Source organism: Penicillium cataractarum, assembly GCF_028827025.1.
Source record: "Penicillium cataractarum strain IBT 29864 chromosome Unknown utg000001l, whole genome shotgun sequence".
Taxonomy (NCBI): Eukaryota; Fungi; Ascomycota; class Eurotiomycetes; order Eurotiales; family Aspergillaceae; genus Penicillium; species Penicillium cataractarum.
Window position 1 is genome coordinate 467436 of NW_026622737.1, and position 21243 is coordinate 488678.

At 47.9% G+C, this 21243-nt stretch overlaps 8 protein-coding genes across 8 annotated transcripts; 4 read left to right on the forward strand and 4 right to left on the reverse strand.

Annotated features, from left to right (window-relative positions):
- Positions 1-1490: 1490 nt before the first annotated feature.
- On the reverse strand, positions 1491-2445 carry N7496_000168 (uncharacterized protein; the record flags this gene model as incomplete). Its single annotated transcript, XM_056693099.1, has 3 exons — positions 1491-1778; positions 1848-2107; positions 2160-2445. 3 exons carry the CDS (start codon positions 2443-2445, stop codon positions 1491-1493), a joined length of 834 nt encoding a protein of 277 aa, XP_056559828.1.
- Positions 2446-3039: 594 nt separating this feature from the next.
- N7496_000169 (NmrA/HSCARG family protein) lies at positions 3040-3969 on the forward strand (the record flags this gene model as incomplete). The annotated part of the gene is made up of 1 exon (XM_056693100.1): positions 3040-3969. The coding sequence occupies one exon, from the start codon at positions 3040-3042 to the stop codon at positions 3967-3969; it is 930 nt and encodes a 309-aa protein (XP_056559829.1).
- A 2727-nt stretch (positions 3970-6696) lies between these two features.
- On the forward strand, positions 6697-8814 carry N7496_000170 (Zn(II)2Cys6 transcription factor; the record flags this gene model as incomplete). Its single annotated transcript, XM_056693101.1, has 5 exons — positions 6697-6776; positions 6828-6997; positions 7061-7935; positions 7994-8110; positions 8170-8814. 5 exons carry the CDS (start codon positions 6697-6699, stop codon positions 8812-8814), a joined length of 1887 nt encoding a protein of 628 aa, XP_056559830.1.
- Positions 8815-9093: 279 nt separating this feature from the next.
- N7496_000171 (cytochrome P450) lies at positions 9094-10757 on the reverse strand (the record flags this gene model as incomplete). Its single annotated transcript, XM_056693102.1, has 3 exons — positions 9094-9132; positions 9187-9331; positions 9388-10757. 3 exons carry the CDS (start codon positions 10755-10757, stop codon positions 9094-9096), a joined length of 1554 nt encoding a protein of 517 aa, XP_056559831.1.
- Positions 10758-11646: 889 nt separating this feature from the next.
- N7496_000172 (uncharacterized protein) lies at positions 11647-13097 on the forward strand (the record flags this gene model as incomplete). Its single annotated transcript, XM_056693103.1, has 4 exons — positions 11647-11843; positions 11896-12301; positions 12336-12464; positions 12522-13097. 4 exons carry the CDS (start codon positions 11647-11649, stop codon positions 13095-13097), a joined length of 1308 nt encoding a protein of 435 aa, XP_056559832.1.
- A 923-nt stretch (positions 13098-14020) lies between these two features.
- Positions 14021-14913, forward strand: N7496_000173 (uncharacterized protein; the record flags this gene model as incomplete). Its single annotated transcript, XM_056693104.1, has 3 exons — positions 14021-14225; positions 14290-14676; positions 14765-14913. The coding sequence occupies 3 exons, from the start codon at positions 14021-14023 to the stop codon at positions 14911-14913; spliced, it is 741 nt and encodes a 246-aa protein (XP_056559833.1).
- Positions 14914-15247: 334 nt separating this feature from the next.
- Positions 15248-17220, reverse strand: N7496_000174 (uncharacterized protein; the record flags this gene model as incomplete). The annotated part of the gene is made up of 2 exons (XM_056693105.1): positions 15248-17101; positions 17170-17220. The coding sequence occupies 2 exons, from the start codon at positions 17218-17220 to the stop codon at positions 15248-15250; spliced, it is 1905 nt and encodes a 634-aa protein (XP_056559834.1).
- Positions 17221-20454: 3234 nt separating this feature from the next.
- Positions 20455-20828, reverse strand: N7496_000175 (uncharacterized protein; the record flags this gene model as incomplete). The annotated part of the gene is made up of 2 exons (XM_056693106.1): positions 20455-20579; positions 20639-20828. 2 exons carry the CDS (start codon positions 20826-20828, stop codon positions 20455-20457), a joined length of 315 nt encoding a protein of 104 aa, XP_056559835.1.
- Positions 20829-21243: the final 415 nt, after the last annotated feature.

Sequence of the window (21243 nt, forward strand, 5' to 3'; positions counted from 1 at the left end):
TCTCCACACCCTATGGTCGTATGTGCTGGAACTGAGGCAAAATTAAATAAAGTATTTATCAATTGAATGTATTCGACTCTGATAAATGCATTGAGCGCTAAATTAGCATCATCCAACTAGTGGTAAGAAGGGTAAGTACGTAATAAACAGGGCGAGATCTAGTTGAGAATACGTAAGCGCATTAAGACATGTCGCGCGATTGCGTCCTGACTATTTTAGCTGTACCATACAAATATGGGATCATTATTTTACCCTTAACTTGAATCGCCCAATCCGTTACCTATGGTATATATGTAGGGGATACCCCCCCTCTGGATATAATGAACCCCCCTGCCTGTAAATGCCTAAACCTTGAGGCGCGAAGGCATCAAGGCAAATACTTTGTCTTGTTTGCTCACAGAATAATATCTTTCCAGGCTCCTCCTTCTCACCGCCCTTACCATCTTCCTCACCGCCCTCACCGCCCACCCCCAAGATCCACCGCTACCACTGTAAGTCCTCCGCAACCACTACCAATCCTTCTTTTTCTAGTGGTAACCGTGGTGGGCGTAGGCGTGGTGGGCGTGGTACCTCTTCGCTAGATAATCCAGAAGATATAGAGGATTTAGAGGTTCTATTAGAGGATTCTGTAGAGGATAAAGAATCTACCATCACTAGGGCAACTAGGAGATCTACTAGATCTACTAGGCCTACGTAGTAAGGTAACTAGGACTAGTTGTATTACTAAGGAAGGTAATTAGATTTATATAAATTCAACATAGATTTCTCTATCAAAATGGTAGATTTCATGGTAGATTTACTATATAAACTAGAAGGTAGACCGTAGAGACTAAGGTGGTAGGGTGATAGCGGGTCATGGGCAGAAAGGGTGGTAGAATTTAGGCGGAGAGAGAGTGGTGGCAGAACCTTAAACAGAAAAAAAGTTGGTGGCCTTAGTGCCTTCGCGCCTTAAAGTTCAGGCATTCTAAGGCGGGGGAGGGGGGGTTCATTATATCCAGAGGGGGGGGTCATTTTATCAATCCCCTATGTGTATATGCGCTCAAGTATACACTCGGCTAACGGTGTGTTGTGATTCCAATTTTACTTGGTGGGTAATACTCCCTTAGACGCTATACAAAATGTCTTATTTCTATCGCTATCTATTCATCCGTATGGCTTGTTCGTCAATTTGTGGATCATTTTAAACAATACGCTTCCAAGGCGGCAAAGGCCAGCAGTGATGTAAATCAGCCCATATACAGTAGTCACAGGAACCACCGAGGTTCCGCCATTTAGGACCAAGTACCAGATGCCACAAAGTCAATGAATTCGATGAATTTATTATTTAACTTGTCATCAGCTACCAGCCACTCATCACAAAGGTAGGCTGCAGAAGAATTAAGACCTCAGTTCTTAACACCCCCTGGAAAAATTCCTTAAAGCTGGATTTTTTATTACGGGATTTCGAGCACGAAACCAGACTTTAGCTTCGTCAATTCCCAGGAGGGTCACTAGAAGCATTTTTCCGAACATATCGAGATCGCTAGGCTGAGCATCTTGTAGAGCAGAGGAAATCTCAAGATTATGAACGACGAAGTGTTTTCTTTCCGAATAAACATCAGCGAAGTCAAACACGTTTTGAGCCTGCCATAGATGGGCCGAGAGTAGAATGCGTGTTCTCCAAAGAGAGTGTATGTTACGGTGCACTTAGCCTTCCCACGAAGGAGCTTGAAAATTTTAATGAAGTAAAACGCGCAAAGTACTGTTTTTCTTGCTGATTCTTGTAGCACCCAAGATTCCTAGAAATTTCCAATAGAGTCTATCGATAGAGAGGGAATATCAGTATCTCCCTTTTGGTCTGGGATGACTAGTCGCTGCAACAGTAGATAGGCTGACGATTCAAGTGTCGCCAAGGTTTGATCTTCTGTTGCCTGGGAGCAGATGTCGCCATCGAAGAGTCGCATTATTTGAAAAAGAATTAATGAATGATTAAGAGTGAGGATTTCTAGGTCCGAATTGGGTTCCGGTAACAGAAGCACGTCTCGCATTCGATCGTCAATCAACGACATAATGAGTGCGGCGTAGATTTCATTTTTGGACATATACAACGAGCAGCATGTATAGGCGTCTGTACTTTTGCTAGCGTAGTACCGGGTTTGTCATGCAATGGTTTCAATCACCTTTTATTGATTTAGGCATATGATCCTTATAAAGGTATCGGTGGCACCAAGGGGTTTGATTTTCAAGTACCATGATCTTGGGCGTATTCTTCAGGACATCGATGGCAAACTGGAAACGAGATGCGATTATCTGTGGGAGGGACTTTGGTGGTCTTTCCCGAGGTATGAGCAGTTCATTTGACATAGAGCGTGTTGCTATCGTCGAGGCAGCGAGCCACTGATGTTCAGGCATCGAATGGGAATATTGCCATGGCGCATGATCCACGCTAGGGAGGTGTGATTGCATATCTGATGCCAAGCTCAGTGCCGGATGGATTCCCGTGTTGCCACAAAGTCCTGGAGTTGCGCTGGCTTGCAGCCATAACGCGTTGATAGGGGTTCCTTTCAAAAAGTCTGGGTAAGGTGAAGGTCGCTCCCCAGGATACTCGCAGGACAGGTTGTTCTGAACACATCTAGTGCAGAACGGAAAAATTAGATCGCATCGTCTCTTTGCAGCTCTGCATGCTTCGCATGACTTTCGTCGGGACGATATAACTCGGTCGGACATTCCTTCTGCACAAGAAAGGGCATACAGAGAGTTGGGGTCATAACTTCTGGTTAGAGTTTGGATGCCTTGGGGATTCCGATTTGAGACTGGCGCGCGGAGTTCGGCACGCTAGTACCTTAGAGCAGTCTCAGCCTATGCCGCTGTCCAATCAACTTTGACTTTGACCGGCCTCATGGATGCTCAAATTATATGTATTGTTGGCCTGGAAAGCTCCCTCGGCAGACTGCACTGTAGATTGACATCGAAAAGCAGTTAAGGGAGTCAAAATCCCACCAAGTATGATCAATCCTCTGTCTACCTTCGTCATATAAGTCTTAAAATTTCGTTTCTAGAATGTCTTCTCCAAGAGTCTTCGTTTGTGGTGCCACTGGCACCCAGGGAGGTGCTCTCGTCAAATATCTAGTTAAGCACGGGATAGGAGTCCATGCCATCACTAGGAATATCGACTCGGTGATCAGCAAAACGCTTCAATTATCCGGAGTCCACCTCACAGAAGGTGACTTTAACGACGAACAAACTCTTGGGGAAACCATGTCTAGCTGCACCGCGCTTTTCCTCAACGTGTGCCCCACCCACAACAATCCAACCGAGGAGCTCGAACAAGCCAAGCGAATGATTTCTATTGCCAAAAGGAGTGGTATTGAACATATTATTTATACCAGTATTCTGAGTGCCACGAACACCCAGAAAATGCCGTACTGGAATCCTGATAGTGTTATGGGCAAGATGATTTCAATCAAAGAATCTATCGAGAATGAAGTTCGACGAGCAGATTTCCAAGGGTGGAAAATTGTACGTCCAGGCAATTTCATGTCCAATTATCTTGATCCCGTGGTCAGGATGTATCCAGGGCTGGTCGAAACTGGAGAATTCAGGACGGCTCTTTCACGCGACACCGTAATCCATATGGTGGACCCTGAAGACATCGGGAAGATGGCCGCGGCCGCTATCATGAATCCTACCAAGTTTCATGGCAAGAATATTGAAGTCGCGTCAGAGGTCAAGCGACTTGAGGAAGTAATGTATGACCTGTCAACTGCCACCGGGAGAGATTTGAAAGCAAACTTCTTGTCCGAGAAAGAAATTAGGGAGCAGATCACAGAAAACCCATTTCTCAACGCGCAGCTACTTCTGTGTGACATGCCACAACTTATCAAGCCTGAGAAAGTAGAGTGTTGGGGTATTAATTTGGGAACATTTGCGAGATTCCTTCAACGCGAAAAGTTATGGGTCGCAAGAACCTATCTGGAACTAGGAGTTTGACCCTTTCCCCTTGATATAATAGCAACTACGCAGACCAGTTACGGCCTTTTAGCAACAATACTGATTGTTTCTACAAATAAAATAATGCACATCTGTAATAGCGAATAAAATTTCCCTGTTAGCTACTAGCTTAACCTCCGTGTCGTACGCATAAGGCTCTAGGCACCTTTATAAATCATACGTGAAAGGCCCCACAAATCTTGTCGAAGTTAAAAAGGCATTGCACCAAATCCTGTCGGAAACCATATTCATCTGCAAACCAAACTCACGGTCGCTGCAAAACCGCAGAGGTCGATTTCACTTCGCTTGTGAATAAGGATGAGTAAACTCGACACTCCTACAAGCCGAAGCGTTCAATCTTGCTGTTTCATCTTCTCATCGAGCCAAGTCTGAGTAATACTAGAAAATGTGTGAAACTGTACGGAATCTCCCCAACCACAAAGCCATCCAATGAAGCGGTCAACCATACCGGCTACATGTGCTATGCCACTAGTGTCAGGATGCATCAAAAGGGGGAAAACAAAACTGCCATCTTCCAAGTCGGGATTTTCCCACAGCCAGAGAAAAATGTCTTTCCAACGCTGTTCAACAACACGAGTATCCACATGTCCATGACTGTTGTGGAGGTGTGGGAAGTATTGGAGGGCTATTATGTCCTCATTGTCCCAGCCAGTGGGAAACTCAATAAGTGGGCGTCCGGCCAACGTACTGTCCATATCCGGTGGTTATGTCGGTCGCAGCCAGCTACTCGCAGGTTTCGAGAAATCAATTAGTTCGACAGGCGGAGCACATTGGACAACGTATGGTTGAGAGCCATGATGACTGGGTGAGGAGGCATAGAGAAATCCAAACTCTTTGAGAAGCTCGATGGTGGTCTCCCGAACATGACCAGCAGCATGATCGTATATGCGTATGCGCTGTACCATCCAGATTATCAACCACAGAGATGGCATGTGTTTGTTTGTTATCTGGTCATTTCTTGGATATGTTGTTTCACTGTGATGTTCATGCAGCGGGCGCTGCCCCTTATTAGCCGATTGGGATCGTTCTTCATCGTGGCAGGCCTCCTTGTCAACATCATTGTTTTCGCCATAGTTCCAGGCAAAAAGGAGCCTGGCTACGCATCGAGTTATTTTGTCTGGAAGGGATGGCAGAATATGACCGGCGATTCGAGCGACGGTTTCACCTTCCTAGCCGGGATGCTTAATGGAGCCTTCGCTCTTGGAGCGATTGACTGTGTTATACACATAGCAGAAGAGATCCCTCAGTGCGTACTGATCTCATGGAAAATCTTTTCAAAATCTAACAGTTTCACCTTTTTATCGGAGCATCTAAATATATCCCCAAAGTTTTGGCTTCTCAAGTGACGATCGGCTTTGCTACTGGTTTCTGCTATTTGGCTGCTTTACTCTACTCAACGACTTACCAAAGATCATGAGGACAGACTCTATTTGTCCGATCGGGGATATTGATCTTCAGGCAACTGGATCTAAAGCTGGAGCCGTGGGTCTTTTGGTCAGCACTATTTCCCCAATCTTTTGTGCAACAATTGGCTGCTATATCACATCCGGTCGGACAATTTATACCCTCGGTCGCGACGGAGCCACTCCGTTCGCTCGGTAAATCGGAGCTGTCAGCTCGAAATGGCATAGCCCATTGAGCGCAACTCTGGCTTGCGGCATCTCTGTGGCCTGTACTGGTGCCATATACGTGGGGTCATTGACAGCATTTAATGCCTTCATTGGATCATTCGTTCTGCTGACTACGCTTTCATATCTCCTCGCGATTCTGCCACATCTTATGACAGGCCGCAAGAGCATCCGGCCTGGGCAGTTCTGGATGGGCAAGCACGGATACTTGCTCAATACTGTCGCTTGTGCCTATATTGTGGTCTCATTCGTGATTTACTCATTTCCCTACAGTTTACCCACGAATTCCGAGTCCATAAATTACACAATTGTGATCAGCTGTGGTATGACCGTTTTGGTCGGCGCTTGGTGGGTCATCCATGGCAGGAAGAACTTTCAAGGGCCAGAGCTTGAACACTTAGAATAGGTGAAATCGTGAGACGAGGATTTCATGGCATGGTCTGTCTGGTTATAGCGTGAGTCGTTGGTGTGGGAGATAGCGTAGCCCGACATTAATTGATCTTTGAATAAAACCCACAATATTGTGCAAAACAAGGATCAACAAATAGAAAACAAAGCCAACCGAGTAGTGCAAAAAAAAAAAAACAAATCCATTGCTTGAATAATGGCTGTAGGGGGTCGTTAGTCGTTCTCGCTGGCTCCTGCCAACTCCAAGTTCCCCCTCGGTTGGGTGAAAGTTTGACTTATCAACCCCGCCTAGCGACTGATAATCAGGTCGTCTAGGTACTTTCATTTCATTTGTCATTTTTCATGAAAGCTTGAGATCCGCATCCACCCGCTATCGTTGTTTCCGCTCCATAGAGATAACATTTGCCGAGATATGTAGTCATGACTCACTTACTCCGCACGGTCTCCATCGACCCCGCACTGGACAGCTTGGAAGCATTTACAGACTCCTCTTTTGTTGATGAACTCGGTATAAACGAACATTTCAATACAACGTCATAGCGATATCAAGATTATGAAGCAGATCTAAGCCCATGAAAAAAACCGGACCCGGAGCAGATAGCAGTCTATGGACTAGTTGAATTGCCGTCAAACCCCCTGAAATCGTCAATTATAGCGGGAAATTGTCTCCATGAGCTTAATACCGAGAACCACCACCAAGCGTGCCCCACGCGCGCAACAGTCGAGGTTGAAATCGGTGACATTCACAGGGTAAGGTCAGCGGTTGAACCGAAGTGGAACTGGTGCGCTAACGTATTTTAGGTGCTGGACCTGCAGGTCTCGTAAGGTTAAGTGCGATGAACGACAAGAAAATGGGTGTGTTGCTTGCGAAAAAGCTGGCGTGAACTGTGAAGGCTATCAAGTCAAGTTATGTTGGGTGACTGGAAAGTATCAGAGTCCCCATGGCTTCCAACGGCGAAAGATCAAACTTGGTTAGTCTGATACCCCATCTGGCCATCATCGATCTGGAATTGAATTACTGATGCAATCATCAGATCCCTCTAGTATCTCGCCGTCTATTCCCGATGAAGAAATAAACCAAATGCTATCCCACTTGGACACAGTCTCCGCCTGCCGAGATACTATAACAGTGGGCCCGTTCTCGATATTCCACGGGCAGCCTACTTGTGTTAACGCCGATCACTTGGGGGAATATTTCCCAGTGGTGGAAGCTGCAATAAACCTATCGAGTGGGGGCGAAGAAATATTTGACAGTGTCCTAGGTGATGTTTCGAGCAGAGAGGAAGATAATATATTCGTCGACAACGCAGCGGATCCTCAGGAGCATTCTACATCGGCTATCGTCCCAATACTTGATGATTCTCGTACAAACAGCACTGCGACAATATTGGACCCAGAATCAGGCTCTTTCGAGGACTCCATATCTCTGATGAATGTCAGTTTGAACCAAGCATGTGAAGTCATACCGAACATGGTGCATATGCGCCAAGCGAGATCCCCTTCGCCTCGGATGGATATGGCGAGTCCCTTATTCCCAGATACGAACACATCCATGCTCATGTATCATTACACGAAGCATGTTGCTGAGCTTCTACAGCCAGTTCTACATCCAAGAAATCCATGGAGAACCACCTATTTTCAGTTCGCTCTGCAAGGCTGCCCTGATTTCGCCTACAATGAGTCTCCGAGCCCGGAATTCAAAGTCTCAACCGCAATCTTCCACAGTGTACTATCATCAGCTGCATTCCACCTTCGAAATGCTACCAGGGGCTCCGCAAAATATCACAAGCTTGGTCTTCGGCACCGGACCAAATCACTTCAGGCCTTGAATTCCGCCATCCTCGATCCTTGGGATTCCAAACTGTATACAGCATACCTCACTGCTATGCTCTCTTTGGTTACTATAGATGTGGGTAATTGAACATAACATTGCCCGAGCTTACACTGGATCTAATATTTCAAGTTAGACTATGACAGGCGAAGACTCAGACTTCCCAATCCACTTGAATGGCTGCCGACAGTTGGCAAGCTCGGCACAAAAAGGAACCGACGACCCGAGTAACCAAGTCCGCAGCATTTGCCATGTTCTTACTCTTCTTGCGCGAACGACTTCATCTAAACTTCTGGCTCCGCCCCGAAACAGGCAGATAAATTCAATGAGTCGCCTTACTTCCACGATGAAGACACGAGCATTGAATATATCTACGGAATAACCCCAACCCTTGGTAACCTGCTACAAAGAACTTGCTATTTGGCCGAATGCCTTTCTGCATATCGGAGAAGTGATATACCCATCGAACTGTTCGAAGCATGCGAGGCTTTGAAAATCGACATCCTTACATGGGAGATTAGTTCAGAGCAATTTCAACTCATGGGGTCTGATTATACAATGAGTGAGATAGCTCGGTGCCAAGCCCGCGCATTTCACAGCGCTGTCTTGATTTATTTTCATCGAATTGCTCTGAATGAAGACCTCAAGGGCTTAGATGACGAGGTTCGCTTCATTCTAAATAACCTCACCGATGCCGAAGACCTCAAAGATCAGTATATGGGAGGCGACAAGCGAACTGCACCTATGTCTTGGCCTGCGTTTATTGCATCTTGCGAATCATTTGACCGTCAACCCTGGGTAGAATGGTGGACACGCATCCAAGAGTACAAGATTGGGAATTTCAGAAGACAATGGATGGTTGTTCAAGAGCTTTGGGATATCATGGACAAGGACGTGAGTGTCAAGAACTGGAAAGATGCCCTAGAGAAGTCAGGGATTCTCGTTCTGCCAATTTGATGCTGTCCGTGACATGGGAAGGGCAGTGTTCTTCGGCTCAAGAGAGGGAATTGACGAACAGAATTGATTGTGCGCTAGGTGTTGTATGTGCAACTTACTTTTCAAAATAATATGCAACCGTCCTCTCAATGAAAACACCGGCTTTCAAATTATATAATCGCCTATTCTCGCATATTTGAAACATCTGAAATCCTTGTCTGCCTCGTAGCCCTGTCCCTCTCATGTTCAAACTTCCGGATGGTCTCGCTTCATTGCTGGATCTTGAGCGGAGATCGCAAGTCACCGGTGACGTGTGAACTCAACTTGACATTCATGCTCCTAAATAATATCAGCGTGATGATCAAATACCTTCTTTAACAGGCCATGACTTACCCGCATTCCGTCACAACTTTCCTCGTAGAACACCTCATAACGAGCGGTTATACCTGGAGAAGCGAGATCGAATCCACCCTTGGTCGTCGTTGAATATTTTCTGTATATCGCAGCCACGAGGGTCGTCATCTCAGCCATTGCGAGGCTAGAACGCATTAGATGAATTTCTTTGATCAGACAATTTCGAGGAATTGAACTTACTGCATTCCGATACACATCCTTCCTCCACTGGAAAATGCCCAGAACCATTGCTTCATCTTTATGGAGTCAACCGAAGACTCTAGCCAGCGGTCTGGATTGAATTTTAGTGGATCAGCGAAGACTTCGGGATTTCGGTGAAGCGTGTATGGAGCAATCGAAACGGTGGTTTCTGGTGGGATACAGTAGCCATCAATCGTGGTGGCTGTGGGAAGTGCGCGTGGCTCAGACCCCGGCAAGGGGGGATATAGTCGGAGTGTTTCTTTGATCACTGCATCCACATAGAATAGTTTGTCGCAAACATCCGTTCGTGGGATTCCATCCGTATTCAGGTCTTCTTCAGGTATATTCTTGACCTCCTCAATCAACCTCCTTTGGTATATAATATTCTGTGGCCGCGAGAGGGACCAGATCAAGAACATCAAGGTGTCGCTGGTGGTGTCTATTCCTGCGAGAAGATGATCTGCGCATTCTGACGCGATATCGAGATCATCTAGGCCACCATCCTTACGAGAGGAATGCTGATTCCATAATCTTGAGACCAAAGACTTCTCATTGACCTTTTCATTGTCAGGCGCCGAGGCAAAATTCTGGCAAGCTTTCATAGCATGGTTTCTAATCCCAGAATAGGTCGTAGGCTTCTGCATGGGGTAAAACTGACTCGTAACGCAGCCCAAAATGCCACTTTGGGCATAGAGCCACTTTGTGAACTTCGGAAAGTGGACCGAGTACCACGAAAGTCTGCGGCGAGATACATCAATGATATCCCCGATAAGGTCACGATCTGTCTCGGAGCCCTCTAGACAAGAAGTTCTTCCGAATTTTCCATAAAGAAACTCGGTGATATTGTCGATCGAAAAATAGTGCAATGTAGAGAATATTTCGCTCGTTGGGCCGTCCTTTTCCAGGAGAGCCAGGTACAGTTTGGCCTTTCGTTCCACCATCGCGGCATTGTCTCCTTTCAGCATGATGGACTTTGCGTAAGCGTGGGCAAATAGTTTCTTTCTTTCACCATGTTCTTTCACAGTGGAAAACGAGAACATGTTCTTTCGTCCATACGCCTCGAACATTTTGTAAAAGCTAGTTCTTTGAAAGCCACTCCCTGCACCATAGATCGCTCGAAGCGCCGAAATGCTATTGAACGAGACTTCATTGGGACCGATTCGAACAACAGGGCCGTATTTTGCATGGAGTGAGTGGATTTTGCGAGTCCGAGTACCTTTGTAGTCCTCGTACGCCAGTTTTGCTCCAGTCCAGGCGAATGAATGGGGACCTGGAACTTTCGCTAGGGCGCTGAAGACGAACAGAGAACAAAAGTGATGAATGAAAGCTGCAACAATGAAAGCAGCGACCGCGCCGATTGCGAGAGACATGGTTTCACTAGTCCTCCACTTGTTTTAGGGAAGATGGGGTTGGCTCGATAAGGATAGGAGAAATAATTTGGAGAGCAGTCACTACTGGACATTAATTCAAGAGGCATTGTGGTTTATCACTGTTTAATGTAGCGGGTGAGGGGTTCAACGAAGGTCCACCGGGTGGACTTTGAAAAAGGAAGGCACAATGTATATTTTTGTGAAGGCAAGCGCCAGCGAATTCTTTGTTAACACCAGTGGGGAGCGCCGCCCCCGCCCCCATCGCGCAGCGAATGAATCTGCTCCTCGACGAAAGCCGACATTCGGCCCCCACTAACTACGACGGTAGTCAGCCACGAATCCTTTGATTAACGGTTCGAGGATTGGCCCTTGAGATAGGAAGATTGGGCATTAGACAGTGCACTTCACATCCCCGGTACTTTTTGTGAATCACATTCCTCTTCACTTGGGTGGCTACGAGGTGTTTCCTCAGAAAATGAAGGATTGATGAAATTTGTCTCAAGTATCCGAAACACATGCTAAAGAGACTGAACCATGAGGCGAGAACACACAATGAAATCGGAAGATTGAATCCACTTCGCATATCTCTACTCTTGTGGGGGTGCTACTGATCATGGTTGAACACTTCCTTTGTCTTAAGAGTTTACGAGTATTACTTTCACGAGTGGGCGCATAGGAAGGCTGATTTAACTCTTGAAACATCTTTATTTGTCATTTGCGTGCTCATCCTAGATCAGATGTCTTTTTGATAGTCATATAAAGCCATCGAGATGGCCTTGAGACGTCAAAATACCATCTGAACACCTTGTTGACGCGTCCATACTTCAACTTTTGCTTATCTTCAACCTCCCTCTGGTTTTCTTTGGCGTATATGTTTTTTTTTTTCGAGATGTCTGAGCAGAAAAGACCTCACATCGAACAAAAGCGCGCCACTGGACGGGCGAAAAGATTAAGGACTGTACCTGCGGATCCTGAGAGGCTTTTTCCAGAGCCTTACAAAAGATACCCCCCTTCCGTTCCCCCTATCACGGACCCCAAGAACGTGCCTGCGGGCTGGAATGCAGAGGATGACGATATAGATGAAAGGTAACAATTAACTTACAAGAATTGAGGCCTTCTTTTTTAATGCAGTTTACAGAGATGTTGAAAAATGGATCCAGCGTTGTCACGACAGAATTCAGGACGGCATTATGCCGCAGTGGTGGGAGAAAAAGCTGGAGGTGTACCAGGAAATCAAGAAAACAATTGATTCGGTAAAGGATTCCGAAAAGTCAGGCCTGAGTTTGGAAGCCGTTATGCGTGTGAAGAATCTCGAGCTCATCGAGGAATACCTCGAAGCCGAAGGGGACCCATTTTCACAACTCGTCAATATCACTGCGCTCATAAAAGGCTATCGAGATGGCACACTGACCTGGGAGGACGGAAGGGTCTCTTACTGGTCGAACGGAAAGTGCATGCATGGTCCCGTTGCCTTTGACATGACCTTTGACGATGCTAAAAAGTACAACCAGCTCTGTAAGGGGAAGTCATTTTGGGTCGAAGGAGTAAGTTTTTGTTCTCTTGGATTATACTATGAAGAATTCCCGACAGCTTGCTGATTCAACATTCAAGTTAAATGGGCCTGGGGCAGTCCCCATGCTTGCGTACAATACCCCTGCATGGAAAAGCAAAGGCCGTCCCAAAAGGATGCTTCTTCATCATCACGAAGTAAGATTCACCCGCGCAAGTGCTACAACTTTTATTGATACTAACTTGAACGAGTAGATTGATTTCTACTTTCGAGTTCCTGGGGTAGGAAGTCAAATTTCCAATGTTGATTACGGCCACCAAGCTACGCATCGCAAGTTTATGGATGACACAGGGTCATCTATGCCAATTGTATTCCAGGACGACGTGGAGCGGATCATATCCTATGCAGGTGGATCCAAGCCTCCTTTCTTGTGTTATGTCCACTCAACGAATGCGGATCGGGGCACGTCAGTTAATCCAACGTGTTTGATTGAGTACAACATCAGGTCGACACTTCCGAACCACGACTGGATGCGACCTCCTAATCACTGGGTCTCGGTACAGTCAATCATGAAGCCTCATTATTTCAACCCTGTAGTTGACTACAGACTGAGCGGCATGTGGATGCGGCGTATTCTGTATACTGCAACGGCCCCTGATAATCTAGGCCTGATCTATCTCGCCGAGAGTTTTGCCGCACTGAGAGACTCCCTGCCCCAAGCAGATGTGCGAAATGCAGTTCCGCAACCAGCTTACGGGCCATCAGACCCGGAAACCGTCAACACAGCGCCAACAATCTACGTTAGGAGGTTGATGAACGTTCCACCATAAGCTGCGCCAGCTGGTCGCTCACATGTTGTGGGTAATATCACACCTCGATCATCTCGGCCACTGCTGGGTGAGGATTCTGAAGTTCGAGGCAGAGAGAAATATAGCTGCTTCGGTGTAGCCAGGGTTACTGTGCTTTTGAATGCCAAGTTTGATCTGCTTTGTTTCTTTTGTTCCCATCGTTGATGTTTTGTTGATATTTTTGGATCCCTGTTAGCCTGGGCCCATTTCTTTTTAGTAATTTCCTTGAATACTCTGCTTGTATTGATTCTAGATTTTTGCTTTGTTTTTGATTAGGTTCCACGATCGAATTTTACCAATTCAGAAGACCGTTACTACACTTTGGCTTCATTGCAAGTCAGGTATTCTCTACTTAACATGGCTGAGTTTTCTGTCATTTTTACGTATTGGAAAGCGTTCATAGAGAGTGCAATGCGGTTAGTTTTGCCCTGGAAATTGATGTTACTATTCCTCTCGCGAGTTTTACTTCTGAAGTGTTGTCGGCCAGGTTTCTCTCTTGGGAGACCTTGGCTTATCTATCAAAAGTGATCATTATGGGAGGTATGACTGATCAGCCGACATAGGTCCGGGTTTCTTAAACAAAAGGGGCAAGACATAGGTCACATCGAAAGCGTGCAGAATTACACTGATCGGAAGGGCAGAAGGCAAGAAAAGAACACTGCACGGGCTGGTTGTGTGGCGATGTAGTAAAGCAACCGCCAGCGAGCGGCAGGATGCGGGGTAGTTTTAGAGGTCAAACCCAAGGGAGACCTGCCCATTCGTCTGCCACAGCCTTGGAGCCATGTATATATAGATAATCATCTGAAAGGATTCTTCATGTAGCTACAGTTCTGATAATTAGACGCTCACACAGGGTCATTGTTTTCAACAACCACTCCCAATATCTCGATAATTCAGGGTACACAATGTCACCGAATTACCATGACCTGTCGCAGTCGCGTGCATTGACCCGAGTCTCCTTGAGGTGGTTACCTGAACCGCCCTTTGAAAACACTGAAACCCTTGTTCTGATGGTGGGAGAATGGTATGTTGACCTGAGAGTCGACAAACAATCCGGTGCCCTGGATTGGGCAATCGCTGGCCAATGTCTCCTGAAGGACACCGACCCACGTATTTATTACTTCATCTCGCCCCTATTATCTTTTTTTTACGGCGAATTAATTCCAATTGATAGGTCGCATTGTCTTCACACATACAATTGACTCCAACGGTAACTTTAATGTGAGCAACCCTTGTCCCTTCATACCGCTTCTCAACGGATATGACTTGGAGACGGGCGCAATGCCCCGCCCTGATGTACCGGGGAAGCCAGTTACCGAGTACGAAGAAGTGTGGAGATATCTTTCGAAGAAGGAAATTGGCATGGGCGAGATGGAAAAGCCAATTGCATGGATCCTGGAATCCGAAGAGGATGTCGCTAGCCATTACTTACAGGGAGGAACCACAACTTTTCTTGCTCGCATAGAGGGGAGGCACCTGGCTTTACAGCAGATGCGGACTGATGATAGAGGCAAGCCAGGCGACTCGGATTGGGAAGAGAATATTACTGGTGGCGAAGTGAGTGCCAGGTCAGAAGAATATGTGGATGGCCATTGGAGAGTGAAGCATGCTCTGGGACCGGGGCATGCTAATCTTCCATCAATCGCCAGTATCAATCGCCAGTGATTTCGACTGTCATGTTCAGTATTCCTGGGCATTTACAGGGCAGAAGGTTACTGTGAAAGACCGTCGATATGTTGTTCGAGCTTTCGACGTTGCCGATGTACTATCGAAGCCCACACAATTGGCCAAGATTTGAATGACAAGAGTAAATTTAGAATAGAGGGTAATGGAAATAAAATACAAATCAATTGAGTGACAAATCGGTCAACGTCATGTAAGCAAGAAGTTGCTCGTATCTACATGGACAACGTGAAACGCTAGAATAAAAGACCGAGTTCAGAGAGGTATCACAGTATTAAGTTTACTGAATTGAGGCCCTTCAGCCCATCAAGAATATAAGTAAAAGGAGACCATGGACTTGAATGTCCAGCACGAAGAACAACGTATCAACATTGGCGAATGATGAATGCACAAACCAGCCGCCACCAGTATATGCTCTATTCGTCCACTAGGCAGGCTTAATTGGCTGTTTAGATCTGCATGGCAACGGCGCAGATGGCACCGAAGACAACGGCGACACCCGACAGGGTAGCGCGGCCGGCGGCGTTGAAGACAGGAGTAGCACTGGGGGTGCTAGCGCTTCCAGCAGAACCAGAACCAGAGCCAGATCCGGTGGCTCCAGTGGGAGCAGAAGAGGGAATGAGGCGGATAGAAGAGATCTTGCCGCCGGGAGCACTGGAGGGGCAGATGGTGGTGGTGCTGTGGACGGTTACGGTAGCACCGGCAGGGCGCGAGGCAGAGGGGCGACCACCGGAGGGGAATTGACCAGGGGCACCCGGGGCACCGGAAGGTCCGGAGCCGGGGACAGGGACGCCAGAGGTCTCGGAGCTAGTGTCAGGAGCAGTGACGGTGAGAGAGCCAGTTGGGACGCTGCCAGGGATGGTGGACGAGTCGACGATGGTGAGGGTCTTGGTAGAGCAGTCCTGGCAATCGGCCTCACCGAGGACAGCAAGGCACACGTTGACAGGGATATTAATCAGACCGGTGGTGGAGTCGGAGTTCTGGTGGCAGTGAGCCTCACCAAGGACAGCCAGGCAGATGTTGATGGGGACGTTGATCAGGGAGCCACCGTTGCTGGTGGAGGTAGAGGCCTGGTCACACTTGGCCTTTCCGAGAACAGCAATGCAGGCGTTGACGGGGACGTTGACCAGGCCGCTGCCGGTGGTGGTCTTCTGGCTGCACTCAGCCTCTCCCAGGATAGCGGCGCAGAGTCCAACGGGCACGTTGATCAGAGAGCCACCGTTGCCACTATCGTTACCGGAAGAAGAAAACTGGTCGCACTTAGCCTTTCCAAGGACGGCAACGCAGGCGTTAACAGGGACATTGACCAGGCCGCCGGCGGTAGTGCTCTTCTGCTTGCACTCAGCCTCTCCGAGGATGGCGGCGCAGATGTTGACGGGGACGTTGATCAGAGAGCCACCGTTGCCACTATCGTTGCCGGAAGAAGTCACCTGGTCGCACTTAGCCTTTCCAAGGACGGCAACGCAGGCGTTAACGGGGACGTTGACCAGGCCGTCGGCGGTAGTGCTCTTCTGCTTGCACTCAGCCTCTCCGAGGATGGCGGCGCAGATGTTGACGGGGACGTTGATCAGAGAGCCACCGTTGCCACTATCGTTGCCGGAAGAAGTCACCTGGTCGCACTTAGCCTTTCCAAGGACGGCAACGCAGGCGTTAACGGGGACGTTGACCAGGCCGTCGGCGGTAGTGCTCTTCTGCTTGCACTCAGCCTCTCCAAGGATGGCGGCGCAGATGTTGACGGGGACATTGATAAGGGAACCACCGTTGCTGGTGGACGAAGAGGCCTGGTCACACTTGACCTTTCCAAGAGCAGCAACGCAGGCGTTAACAGGGACGTTAATCAGACCACCGCCGGTGGTGGTCTTCTGGTTGCACTCAGCCTCCCCAAGAATGGCGGCGCAGAGTCCAACAGGCACGTTGATCAGAGAGCCATCACTACCACCATTGCCACCATCGTTGCCGGAGGAAGAGGCCTGGTCACACTCGGCCTCACCGAGGACAGCAAGGCACAGGTTGACGGGGATGTTAATCAGACCGCCACCGGTAGTGCTCTTCTGCTTACACTCAGCCTCGCCGAGGACAGCCAGGCAGACGTTGATAGGGACGTTGATAAGGGCGCCACCATCACTGCTGGAGGAAGAAGCCTGGTCACACTTAACCTTTCCAAGAGCAGCAATGCAGGCATTGACAGGGACGTTGACCAGACCACCGCTGGTAGTGGTCTTCTGGTTGCACTCCGCCTCACCAAGGATGGCAGCGCAGAGTCCAACAGGCACGTTGATCAGGCTCTCGGTGGCGTAGACGCCCTGTATATGATCATATTAGCGCCATGCAGGTCAAGCACGAAACACCGTATAGCAATTCTGACACTCACAGAGGCCGAAGCCGCAAGGGCGACGAGGGAGGTGATAAAGGACTGCTTCATTGTGTCAAAAGGAACATAAATATACGTGGATTGTCAAAGAGTGTGTCGTGATGAACGAATGGACGCTGCGAACAGCAAAAAAGAGTGACTGAGAAGACTAATAAGAGAATGAAGCTGCTTGGGGAATCGAATGCAGAATCAGGGGAGAGTAATCCTAATGTACTTCTCGAGTAGGGCCCAGAGCCTTACGGACAATACGTCGCCGAGTTAGCAACCATTATTGCTTCTTGGCTTGCACCTCTACAATCCCCGAGAAGCAGGAGAGAGGTCCAATCCAGTGTCGATCTGCATTTCCAAACGGTCGGCAAGCAAGGAAAAGGGTGATCTCGGAAGACCAGACCGGTCTAATCAACGCCATGCATGAATTTTGATTGGCAGCTTCTTGTCTCTCAGAAAGGGTATTCGGCAAGTTCAACTTTGATCTCAGGTGGGCAAGAGAGGGTCCTGGAAGCTAGTAGCCCTGATACCCCATAGTCGAACTCAAAGTGTACCGTAAGCCCCGCTGCCGGTCCACTAGCTGCAAATATACTTGGCCTGATTGCTCGTGCTTCCGCACTAGCGCACCACACCCGGCCCCATCTCTGATTTTTGCGCTCGTGACATTGTCGATCAGGGGTGAAATGCCCGAAGGGCCTTGAGGTTGCCTCGTTTTGGGGGTACACACATCTCCGGTTATAGACCTCTTGTTCAGAACTGATGCCCTACCTTTCCAGCCTCAAGTTACCAAGGGTTGAGCTCGCTGAAGTATTCGGGCGCCACCTAATCTCCTTACAGTTACCGCTATACAACCTTGCCATTGCCAGTAAGAGAGGTCATATCCTTGGCCATGGCTAGCCGAACAAAGAGAGCCTCCTCCGCGGCTGGATGCGCTTTCAAAGAAGAATCATGCAAAGCAACTCGTCATTGGTCTTCTTGCCCCTTTCTTCCACGATCGAGGGGCATGGAATTCCTGGGCTCGCGCTATGTCCTATCAACAGAAACTCGGCGCAATTATTGTACAAACATACATAAATAATTGAAAGCGACCCATATTCAGGGCCAGAAGGTGGCTTGCAAGCCACCAAAATAGACCCTGCGAACTCATGTGGGCCGAGGCGGCTTGGTCTCTTATGCCGAAGAAGTATGCACGTACAATACATGGTATCCCAGGCCACCACGACCCTTTCACTATTCGATCTCGCCGCGGTCCGCACACTCAGAGTTTGAATTTTACCTACCTCAATTTTCGGCGGTCTTTACTCCATGGGCTCATGACACATGGCTTTGGCTCTCGATGTTTCCCCGCGTGCTTGTGACAGCCTCGCCATCTTTCCCACCGCATATCAGCTCGGTTGGTAACCGAGCAGGGCTGATCTCGATGTTTTTGGAGCGATGCAGTACAAGGGTATGCATGCAATTGAGATGCAGACAGAGGTGTCGGTTTCCAGCAGCAGGTGGATGCGACACCTCGGCGCTATGTGATTTCCTCGTATTGTTAACTCCACTAGAAACCGAGACCCTAAGGCTGGAGGAACAAATAGTCCTGGAGCCATTATTTCAATGGTATCGAATCAGTTGCAGATTCACTCTTATCAAGAAATGTGTGAATGGTCAGCGTCGGCGGCGTGTGGAAAGTCACCTCGGAATTGTCGAGTTTTGGTCCATCAACACCGCGTTCTTTTTTTAGAGAACTGATAATTTGGCATCGTAAAGTTTAACGTACCTTTCCTTCATAGGCTCGTAAAATCTCGTACCTAGAATGGTGGGGCTTTGGTCAAGGTAACATTGAAAGGCCCATATGGACATGTCATGTCGGTGAGCAATGACTTTGGACCTGTCAAGTCTACACGACTCATTAGCCCCTTGACGCGCCGCCCGGTCGCGACAACAAATAATGGGAGTCACAGTTTCTGCGAGACTTTTAAAAATGCCCAACACTAGCGCAAGATATCTTGCGTCGAATATTGGCATGTAGAACGCAAGCCGGGAACCGATTTGGCGCGCGAAAGAGCTGACTTCCCATTATAAAAGTGATGCTAACTCCCTGCATCGGCCTGGCCGGCCACCCACCCTCCGACCTCGGCTCCACCAGCAAAAAGTCCGTGAATGGACTCAATCACTAGGTATGCCATGTGGTATGAAAATCGTCCGAATTAATATTATGTCGTCGAGATCAAGGACAGATAGAATATGGAAGCAACTTTCGAAATGAAAATGGCATCAAGGACATACAACAGGCGATGTTCACCTCGTCCCGTCGTGGGCTCGATGGTCTATAGCCCCAGGCGCGTTAGGCGGGTGAACTTCTACGTAAATATTCTTCACTTAGACATACCCAAGAATATATGCCTTTAGACAATTTGACGTAGAGAAAACTTTCAAGATGCAAATTGGGACACTAGTTTTTTGTTTTCCTTGCCCTATTGCTCGCTCCTCTCTCTCGTTCCTTCGCCACTTTCACACCTGTTTGGCCCTTTTTCTCACCTACACGCGCAAACTTGTAAAGGACAATGAGAGGAAGAACGCATGCCTAGGATATTTGTGCGTGCTTTCTATTGAACTCACAGACCTGGAGATGATGTGTTCTTTCCCCCTGGATTTGCTCGAAGTCTAAGGCCTTTGCTCAGAGCATCCCGATCTTTCATGGCATAACCGACGGTTCCGACTATATATATATTGGGTACGGACGGGACTGGAGCATATCCGCGACTCCATGGATCTACTCCCGTCATGCTATATGATCACCAATATAATCATCATATTTATATTATATCAAATCACAAATCATGATCTATAAGTCTACATATGTGGGCAAGATTGGTTTTACAGACATAATTCTAGGCCAAGTCAAAAAAGAGACGGTAATTTCATTCGAAGAACTCTCCTAAAAAGGGAAATCTTTTCCACATAAGATAGCTTTAGAGTAAATATCTTAACCTTAGCACTAAGTCAAGGTGAAAGAAAGATCAAAATCTCAATTAATGTTCTGCAATACCATCGCGTCCGACATTAGGATTTTCTTCTCCATTCATCGAGCAAGACCAATAGACGACAGCGCGCGATAAAGAGAAGTTGAATGGAAGCCCAAGTTCGAATTCGCCCATTCTGTCGGCAGTCACTAAAACTTCCGCCGAGGAGTGGCTACTCCCTTATCATATTAAACATCATTATTGTCATAACCGATTTTTCGTATCGAACACCTGATGATTTCTTTCAGACCGGGCACTGGCCGCTCTGCCGAAACCAGTCATACTTTTACGAGCCAATAACCCAATCGGTATCATCTTTTCGGCCCTGGTTGGATTGCTGCGTTTCAAGGGGCTTATTTTCCTGACGGTGTCCCCAGACCCAATAGCGGTGTTTGGGATGGGCGTCACTGGCTACATGACTTGAGTATTTTCCCGACCTAGACATCTCAAAAGTGATTGTGGAATCGTACCAGCCGCTCCACCAGCAGACGCCTCGGGAACGCGAGATTCAGGCTGATTAGTCCCAGCCTGCTGTTTGATCATATCTGGTTCAGGGTGATTTGCTGCGTCGGGGGACTTGGGTGCATCCGTCGAGTCGGCGGAGCCTTGACGCTGGCGATGCTGGAGCGCGTCAGATGCTCTGCGGAAAAAGTCCGACATTGTGAAATGTTTTGGGTAAATTTAGATCAACGGTGAAAACTGACCCGAACAATGACATTTTCTCGAAGAGGGGCTCCCCCGATGTTTTATCCTACCACAACCGTATGACATCATGTCTCCTCATTGGTCACATGTTCTCGTGACCATTCCTCTTGTCTCTCTCGGGAACGCGTTAATATAGCTTAAATCCCAGTTCAACCAATGAAAGATCCATGACCAGAAGAACAACAGAATGAACGCATCATATGCGGGGAAAATCGTGGATACCCCGTAGTGTTGGGGATCGCCTTCAGTGGCTCGTCGCCACTTTGAACCAAGAAACGAGTCAAAGCTTGCTACCACACGTCTTTCAGCTAGACGGTCGACGAAACCGCGGGTATTGATGCTGATTGGTTCGTTATTTCTCTGGCGAGCG